Source organism: Populus trichocarpa, chromosome 19 (assembly GCF_000002775.5).
Source record: "Populus trichocarpa isolate Nisqually-1 chromosome 19, P.trichocarpa_v4.1, whole genome shotgun sequence".
In the NCBI taxonomy this organism is placed as follows: Eukaryota; Viridiplantae; Streptophyta; class Magnoliopsida; order Malpighiales; family Salicaceae; genus Populus; species Populus trichocarpa.
Window position 1 is genome coordinate 3,427,094 of NC_037303.2, and position 10,096 is coordinate 3,437,189.

Below are 10,096 nucleotides of genomic sequence, written 5' to 3' on the forward strand. Positions count from 1 at the left end.
AGCCGAGTCCCGGTTTACATGGGTTGACCCGGGTCAACCCGGAAAAATTTTAAAAAAATATATTTGAAGTTTTAATATTTTATATGAAAAAATTAAGAAACAATCCATGCGAATATAGGCTATACATGTTATAAATAATGAAGTTTAAAAGATTGTTTCAAAAAGTTTTTTATCCCACATTGAAAAGATACTATGTTAGTATGTTATCCTTTTAAGTTGAAGTATTTAAACTAAAAATTTTTTTTATCTCACATTGAAAAAACATAACTTTTTCTTGTGAACATAGAGTATATATACTAAAAAGCTTCAAATCTCACATTGAAAAAATAAAATATTCTTCTAGTATTTATATAGTGAACTTTGAAAAGGGTTAATAATCAACTAATATATATATATATATATATATATATAAAGATTGGTCTTTGGCTAGGAGAAAAGACACATTTGGGAAAAAACAATCGGGTCTCAATCGGGTTTTGTCGGGTCGTCCGGGGCACAGGTCAACCCGGCAAGTTAATCGGGTTTTGCTAGGTTTTTGCTTATCCTGGTCTTTTGTCTTACCCGGACCGGTCCAGCCACCAGGTCAACTGGGTTCCGGATCTACCCACTAGACCAGTCCAGGTTTAATAACTATGATTACCCCAACTAAGGATATCAAAGTTTCTTGAATAAGTGTAAGTTTTAAAACCACAAAACAATAATAAGAGACAAGACACTTTATATCAACTTTTACATCAAAGCCTTTTATAGCATAGAGCCATTAAGCTAGTTGCCTAAAATGTCAAATCAACTTTTAACCTCGGTTGATTAGATGGTGGTCCGAATAGGTTTCATCTATCCTATCATACCCTAGTATATAATTTGGTTACTTTTAGGTAGTGTTTGGTATTGTGATTTAAAAGTGTTTTTGAAAAATTTTAATTTTTTTTTAAATTAATATATTTTTGATATTTTTAGATTATTTTGATGTGCTGATGTCAAAATGATTTAAAAAAAAAATATTATTTTAATGTGTTTTGTAATGAAAAACACTTTGAAAAACAACCGTTACTACATTCCCAAACACTCATTTTAAAGTCTTTTTTACTCGGAAATGTATTAAAATAATATTTTTTTTATTTTTTTAAAATCATTTTTGACATCAACGCATCAAAATGATCTAAAAACACCAAAAAAATATTAATTTGAAGCAAAAAAAATAAAAAGTTTTAAAATTTTCAAAAGTGCTTTTTAAACGCAAAAACAAACAGGAATATTATTGTCATGACCCGATCCCCGAATCCATGACCGGCACATAGGCAAGGTTCCCCTCCAAGGTTCCATACCTATGCGAACCCAAACTTACACACAAACTTATCCTAACTCAATCAGAGTTCAACGCAGCATTAATAACAAAATCAACTTCATAATATAATGGAACTGTCTTAATACAAGAGTTAATATGATTTCATAGTTTTGGAGCACTAACTAGACATAAAGAAAAATGTACAAATTACAACCAAAAGAGCAGGTTCTGAAGGTCCAACAAAAATGACCTACTATCAAGCTATAAGCCTGAAAAGGATAAATAATGAGATGGTGAGTTCAACAACTCAGTGAGTAGATAACGTTCAATATACACACATGAGGTAATACAACAATGAGAAATATATATACAAGTATGGCTCTAGGTTCTTATAGAAAGGTTTCTCAAATTGGTCATAATAAAGAATGTCATATGGTAAAACTCGTCAGAAAATCAAAATGTAATGAGCATGAGGCTCCGTACTGTGGGATGATCAGTCCACACAGATTGGTGACTCCCCCGACCAACTAGGGTTCAGATACGATGTGTACAAAGACTAACACTACCCTGTTAGCATGGGTATTCTGACTGGCATACCATAGGTTCATAATCATAATCAAACAGACATATTCATATCTCAAGCCTCAACTCATGACATCAATCAAATGAGAAGCTATCAATTCAGAAGTCAATTCAAAATATATACTGGTTCATATCAAGAATTCAGATTTAACAATTGATCATGCTTTATCATAACAAGAATAATAATCAACATATATAGTATCAAGAAGCATGATCCAATTCATATTAACAAATCAAATATTTATAATATTTCTCATGCATATGGAAAATTATCCACTCACCTGACTCGAAAGCAACAAAACTCAAAGCTGATATCGAAGGAAATCCTACTGACGTCCCGCCGGTAAAATATCAGGATTATCTTAATATAAAGGACACATATTCAAGAATGACTCAAAAGAACATATAACCTATTTAATACACTTATCTAAGGGTATATTCCATAACCCTATATATTTTTAGACTAAACTAGTTATTTTTCTAAAAACCCAAAATCTAACGGTTTTCCCGAAATCTAATCCATAATAAAACAAATAATAAAATTGATAATAATTCACTAAATAACCCTTAATTATTCATCAAACCAATCTGCAAAAGCTAATATTACAGTTAGGGACCAATCTGTAATTTATCATATTTTTAAAGGTCAAATTGTAACTTTGTCCATTTGGAGGACCAAACTAAATTTGTCATAAATCCAATACTATACTGAAATTCTGAACATAATTAATCCTCAATTCTGTCCAGAATATCTCATTATACTCCAGGGACCATTCTGGAATTTTACCAAACTTTTAGGGCCAAATTGTAATTTTTGTCAAATTAGAGGACCAAATTGAAAGTGTTAAAATTTCATAACTATACAGGAATTCTGCCCATAATTCATATTTTATTCTGTTTAGAATCTCAGAATAGGCTCCAGGGACCAATCTGTAAATTTTCCAAAGTTTGTGGACTAAACTGTAATTTTCCAAAATTGAGGGACCAAATTGAATTTTTGTCATCTTCAACCTCAAACCCAGAATTTTCACATATTACCTACTGTTATCCCCTGATTTCTAACACAAATTCACCATTCAAACAAAACCATAACTCAAAATCATCATTTTTATCTACAATCTCTCAAATTCAACTTAACAATCCATTACCCACAACAATCAACCTTATAACATTCAATTTAATTCATCAATCAAACCCAAAACACAAATTTTCAAAACCCTAACATTCATCAAAACTGAAATTAAAGTTCAATAACCCATATTTATACATTTAACAACCTAAATCTTACCTTTAAACTTATTTCCTCCAACTCCTTTCTATTTCCCTTCTAATTTCCCTCTTTTCTCTTCTTCTTCTTTCTCCCTTCTCTCTCCTGCCGATTCTCTCTCAAATTTTCAGATCCCTCTTTTGTTTTTTTTTTCTTCTATTTATATTTATTATGTTTATCTAATTACCACACTACCCCTCATTCATTTATACCCACACTTTAAGCCACCAAGGGCTTTGTTGCCATTTCCTATCTTTTAATACAAAATATTACAATCTCCTCACCTTATAAAAGTTTCGTCCTCGAAACTTAATAGAAAAGATTGAATACTTACCGAGATTATCGAAAAGATGAGGATACTCCTCACGCATCTTATCCTCGAGCTCCCATGTCGCTTCCTCACGTGAATGACCTTTCCATTTCACTTTCACTGAAGATATATCCTTCGACCTAAGCTTCCTCACTTGTCGGTCGACTATAGCTTCCGGTTGCACCTCATAAACCATATCATCTCTCAATTAAATGGGATAAACCTCTAATACATGCGATGGATCTGACATATACTTCCTTAGCATTGAAACATGAAATACCGGATGAATAACAGACAAGTTTGGTGGTAATGCTAACCTATAAGCAACTGCCCCAACTCTCTCCAGAATCTCATACGGTCCAATGAATCGAGGACTCAACTTGCCTTTCTTCCCAAACCTGAATACTCCTTTTGTCAGTGATACTTTTAAGAACACACAATCACCCACTGAAAACTCTAAGTCACGCATTCTTTTATCTGCGTAACTCTTTTGTCTGCTCTGAGCTGTTTGAAGCTTATTTCTAATTACCTCTATCTTCTCTGAGGTAATCTGAATAAACTCTGGTCCCATTAGCCTCTTCTCACCAACCTCAAACCAACAAACCAGTGATCTACACTTCCGACCATACAAAGCCTCATAAGGTGCCATCTCTATGCTAGCCTGATAACTGTTGTTGTAAGCAAATTCAACTAATGGTAGGAACTTACTCCAACCAACTCCAAAATCCATAACACAAGCCCTTAGCATATCCTCCAAGATCTGAATAGTCCTCTCAGATTGACCATCTGTCTAAGGGTGAAAAGTTGTACTCAACTGCACTTTAGTACCTATAGCTTCTTGGAATTTCACCTAAAACCGCGATGTAAATTGTGGACCTCTATCAGACACTATCGAGATTGGCACTCCATGCAACCGTCCAATCTCACTAATAAACAATTCCGCCAGTTTTGCATATCCATAAGTAATCTTAACTGGCAGAAAATGGGCTGATTTTGTCAACCTGTCGACAATCACCCATATTGAATCATAACCCTTCTGACTCCTAGGTAATCCTGTCACAAAGTCCATTGTGATCCTTTTCCACTTCCATTCTGGAATCAACAATGGTTGCAACAATCCAGAAGGTTTCTGGTGTTCACCATTTACCCTCTGACAGGTCAAACACCTAGAAACAAAATCTGCTACATCAGCCTTCATCCTATTCCACCAATAACACACCTTAAGGTCTTTATACATCTTGGTGGAACCTGGATGCATTGTGTAAACTGTCTGATGTGCCTCTACCATCAATTCTCTCCTAAGATCATCTACATCAGGTACACAAAGCCTATCCCTATATCTCAGCACATCATCATCACCTATCACAAAACCTGCAGCCTTACCCTACTCAACCTCATTTCTGATCCTGAGTAGTGAATCATCTTTCTTCTGAGCTGCTTTTATCTTATCAAACAAATCTGACTTAACCTGAAAATGAGCAATCATTGCTCCAGCTTCACTAAGGTCAAATCTGACTCCTTCATCCACCAACTCATGCAGCTCCCTAATCAGAGGTCTTCATACCTCCTGATATGAGCTAAGCTCCCTGATGATTTTCTACTCAAAGCATCGGCAACTACATTTGCCCTACCCGGGTGATACTAATACCTTCCCTTTACGCAACCAGTCCCTTCCCTTAGAATCTCTAAAAGACCAGTTAGAGTTCCTAGTGATCAAAATACTAGGTGGCGACTCCTTTATCCACAAAAACGAAAACAAAAAACGACCTCGAAATAAATCGAGGGTCGCCGCGACGCCGCGCTACTTCGCGAGGGTGTGACAATGATGATGATGAGAAATAAAAGAAAAATTGTTCATGGAAACTTGATTGAATTGGTTTTTTACTATTAAAATTTTTAAATAGATTTTGAACATGATTCTATTACATATATGATTTGTTTAGCTTTCAATCACATAAAATATATACATATAATTTTGAGATTGTTTATTAACTTGCTTTAACATTTATATATATATTTTTTAAATAGAAATAATAATTCCTATTAAAACATTGTATTGGCTACGATAAACAAAACATATGTTAATAGAAAAAATTATAATATTGATGAAAGAAAATTTTAAAACAATTGTATTTTTTGGTTTAATAACAATAGCAAAATATTTTATGAGACCTATAAATTTTTGTATGTTTAAATTGTTTTTGAATCCCCGTAGCATAGTGCGAGCATACAAACTAGATACTCACTATAGCAGAAAGGCTCATGCGCTTTGGCTGTTGTTTAAAGGTTAATGCACATTAAGCCACACATATGGCTTTTTTTATGTTCTTTGATATTTTTTTACTGATTTTTGTTTTTGGCATGCTAGGTACCCAGGCTCGCAAACTTGGCCTTTGTTTTTTTTGCTTGACTTTTGTAATTGATTTTTTTTAATATCATTCTTTGACGTTGAGTTTTTATTGATTCTTTTATTAATTGTTTTTTATCAATTTCATTCCGCAACATTTGATTATTTAAAATTAATCTTTTTTAAGTAACTTTAATTTGCTTCTTTTTTTTTAGCATTGTTTGGTTTATATGGGTTTTGCTCAACAATTTATTCTATGTGAGTTATAATTTAAAAAACTTATCTAGCTACCTCTGAATAGTTGACCTTTTGATAACCCTCTATTTATTCTATGCAAAACTTACCCACCTCTTTCGGCTACCCATTTAATACCTAAGTTTCTTGACTAAGTGGACGTTTTAAAACCAGAAAACAATAACACATACGACACTAATTAATTATTATATATCAAAGCCTTTGATAGCGTGGAGCCACTAAGCTATTAAGCTCAGTACGTAGATTAGGCGGTGGTAGGGGTGGCATCTCTCCCATCGTACCCTCAAGATGATGACACTGAAGGAGAGATTCCGATAACATGTATATATTAGCATATAACTAGGTTATTTCTCGCGTTATGTTAAGCGTCGGATCATGAAATTTTAAATGTATCTTTAAATTTTTGCCCCCGCTGTCTTTTTCCCGGTCTTCTCTCAGTCTCACCGTGAACTGCCGCCCCCAGCGTTCCCTCTCTCCAGATCTCGCCAACCGGCAAGCAGCAGCCCTTCTCCAGCTGCACGCCCACAGAGCTGGCAGCGTCCACCCTCACCTCGGAGCCGTCAGCCACCAGAAAGAGGAATAACTGATCACAGATCTAAAAATTGTAAAGAACCGACCGGAGGAAACAGATCTGAAAACAGAAAACAAAGTAAAATCAATTGTTGTGTGCGTTTTTTTGTTTGTTGCAGGTCACTACCGGCGAGGAAAGGAAGGAGGGAGGAAGCTGTTTCAGATCCACACGTTTTTCCGGCTTTTCTTGCAGCGGCGAGTGAGTGGCAGTGGTGCATGGAAAAGACGCACCGCCACTGTTCCCGTGCCCAAAAATCTTCCTCAACACTGTTCCAGCAGATTCCAGAAGGCTTTGGATTTTTTGGGGTTTATTTTGTAATTTTGTATAATTTGTAGTGTGGATGTAAAAAAAAAAGAAAAAGAAAAAACTTTTTATGAAAGTGAATGAGTTGTTTTTTTTTTTTTGAATTTTTTTTATGATAAAATCTCAAAGAATAAAGAAGAATTTAATATTTTGATTTGTTTACGGTCAAGAATTATGAACTTACACGGAAGTCGTATTTGTAATTTCTGATGAAAAGATAAAATTTTTAAAACTTCTTTAACACATCAAAGCCATAAAGCAGTTTACCTCAGGTAGAACTTACCCGGATTTTCTAGTAGCCCTCAATTAAATAGTAGATGGTAACTCCAACAAATGAATCAAGCAAACTAAATGAAAAATCACCAAACTAGAAGCCGCTCGGGTGACAGTGCGACATTTACCATATTTTCATAAAAACACTTAAACTGTCGCATCTGTTTTAATTGTTTTGTTAATAGCTAGGAAATAATGGGATTACAAAAAACAAAAATACATACACATCATTTTCACATGCATTTATTTAATTATTTTTTTCTATTACAACCACACACTTCATGCATTGAAAACTCTATATAAGAAGTTCGAGCTAAGAACAAATCAGCAGATAGCAGAACCAAAGCAACAGCCAATAAACATGGTGGTGGAAAGCGTTCTTTGCATGAATCCAGGAGATGGTGAAACCAGCTACGCCAAGAATTCATTCTTTCAAGTCTCTCTCTCTCTCTCCCCCTCTAACACCTTATCGTTACTACATTATTTCATAAAAAATGTGATGTCTTAGTGCATTTAGAGAGACAAATTACCCTTTTTTTTTCCTTTCTTTTTGGTAGTGTTAGAATTTTATTGCAAGTAGAGAAGACCTCGCGTAGCAACTTAAATTTTTAAGTTAGGTAGGATAAGCGAAGTTTAATGATATGAAGGAAGCAAACAGCCATCGCTGCATGCATTTCCTTCTTCCTGGCATCACATCTCACCGAATATATTAGTAATTCTTGGATTTATTTTTTTCCTGGAAGCTAGTATTGCAGATTAATTCTGATGTGGTTTGACAATTCGTTTCGCAGAAAGCAGTGCTATCAAAAGCTAGGCCAATCCTAGAAGATACCATCAAGGACATGTTCAGCACCGCCCTTCCCACTTGCTTCAAACTAGCAGACTTGGGCTGCTCTTCAGGACCCAATACTCTCTTGTTCGTTTCTGAAATCATGGACGTCGTTTATGAGCTTTGCCAACAACAGAACTGTAAACTGCCCGAATTTCAGGTGTTTCTGAATGACCTTCCAGGGAATGATTTCAATACTGTTTTCAAGTCGCTGCCATTTTTCTACGAGAAGTTCGGAGAAGAAAAGGGAGACTTGTATGGACAGCGCTGTTACATATCAGGAGTACCTGGTTCTTTCTATCACAGGCTCTTCCCAAGCAAGAGTTTGCATTTCTTTCATTCCTCTTACAGCCTACACTGGCTTTCTAAGGTTATATTACTGTCTTTTTTTCATAATTATTATCCCTAAGGTTAATAATGATTTATCCCAGTAACAAAATTGGTAGAGAAGAAGAGAAACAAGATGTTTATAACCATTACTGAGTTAATATAAAACCTGAAACCTCGTTTATCACAGCTTAAAATAACTACAGAATCAAATACAAAATACATATAAATAATAGCAATTGCTTGAATCAATACTATAGAATGTGCTGTTGCCTGTTGTGGTTGAAATTAGTCACGCGTGAACATATACATGGCAAAGCCTGACCATATATTTTCATGACATTAGGTGCCAGAAGGTATATCAGATAACAAGGGAAACATATACATGGCAAAGGCAAGTCCTCCTAATGTATTTAAAGCTTACCTGGAGCAATTCCAGAAGGATTTCTCCTTGTTTCTACGCTTACGCTCAGAGGAAATAATACAAGGAGGACGTGTAGTTCTTACATTCCTCGGCAGGAGTATTGACGATCCAAGAAGCAAAGATTGCTGTCTTTTTTGGGAGCTGCTAGCAAAGTCACTGCTAGACTTGGCAGCAAAGGTTAGTTTATTTTCATTTAAATTAAGCAAGTTGCTTGCCTTGTTGGTTATGGAGATTAATTAATTTAAGTTTCAGGGACTTGTTGTAGAGGCCGATATTGATACCTTCAATCTGCCATATTATAATCCTTACGAAGGAGAAGTGAGGGAAATTATCGAAATGGAGGGATCATTCGATATTAACAAGCTAGAAACGTTTGCTATTAACTGGGATGCTAATGATGATATCAGCAACAAAAATTTTGTGTTTGACAAGGACCAATGTGGACGAAATGTGGCAAATATTGTAAGAGCAGTTGCAGAACCGATGTTGGTTAGTCATTTTGGAGATGAAATAATGGATGAATTGTTCAAGAGGTACGCAGAGCATGTAGGTGAACATCTGTGCGTGGAGAAGACAAAACACATAAACATAGTCCTCACAATGACAAAGAAGGAGTAGACTCCAGTGTAGCAGATGATGAGCGAATAAATTCTTCTGAAGCAGAAATAAAGTAATTATCTATGGAAGTAGTTTTGGCTCATAATGAATAAAAACAGTGTGCATGCATGAAAATTCTCTTTTTAAATAAAACATTTTTGTTTTTGTTTATTTTTTTAATTAAAAAAAAAACTTGGATTCATCCTATTTCAATTCAATATCAAAGTCTGAATAGAATAGACTAGTTAGGTGACCCGCGCTACACCACCAACTCACTTTTTATTTTAATAAAAAAATAATAAAAATCCAAGACCCAATAGTATTGAGTTTGGCTGTAACGTTAGACTTAAAAGCGTTGAGTCTGACTGCAACGTCAAACCCAACAATAATATTTATAATATTAATAATAATATTTAACTTATTTGTCAAAAAAATTTATTTTTTTAATCTTTCAAAAAAAATTATGTTTTTCAACGATAATAATAATAATTTTTTAAAATTTATTAATGATAATTATTATTATTATTATTATTATTCTTATTATTATTAATTTTACAATTTATTATAGAATGTATATCATGTATATATCTGAATAGGAATTAATGTAGGATTATTCCAATGTTGTGATTCCTACAGTTAATGTCGTTTTCTGCCACATATATATAAATAGAAAAGGTTGGCTAAGATTAAACCTAAGTCATTCTATTATTCTGAACTTGATATCAT

At 34.2% G+C, this 10,096-nt stretch overlaps 1 protein-coding gene across 5 annotated transcripts in view; it reads left to right on the plus strand.

Annotated features, from left to right (window-relative positions):
- LOC18108185 (probable methyltransferase TCM_000331) overlaps positions 1 to 9,541 on the plus strand; it is a 57,641-nt gene extending 48,100 nt beyond the window's left edge. For 3 of the 5 annotated variants that reach the window (XM_052449722.1, XM_052449721.1, XM_052449720.1), the window contains exons 2-4: positions 7,985 to 8,392; positions 8,696 to 8,950; positions 9,026 to 9,541. In XM_052449722.1, the coding sequence (XP_052305682.1) occupies positions 7,985 to 8,392; positions 8,696 to 8,950; positions 9,026 to 9,391 (1,029 nt within the window). In that variant the 3' untranslated portion in view covers positions 9,392 to 9,541. Of the gene's footprint in view, positions 1 to 7,470; positions 7,630 to 7,984; positions 8,393 to 8,695; positions 8,951 to 9,025 lie in introns of those variants that run through there. The other 2 variants (XM_002325318.4, XM_052449724.1) reach the window with 2 other exon arrangements.
- The last annotated feature ends 555 nt before the right edge of the window (positions 9,542 to 10,096 follow it).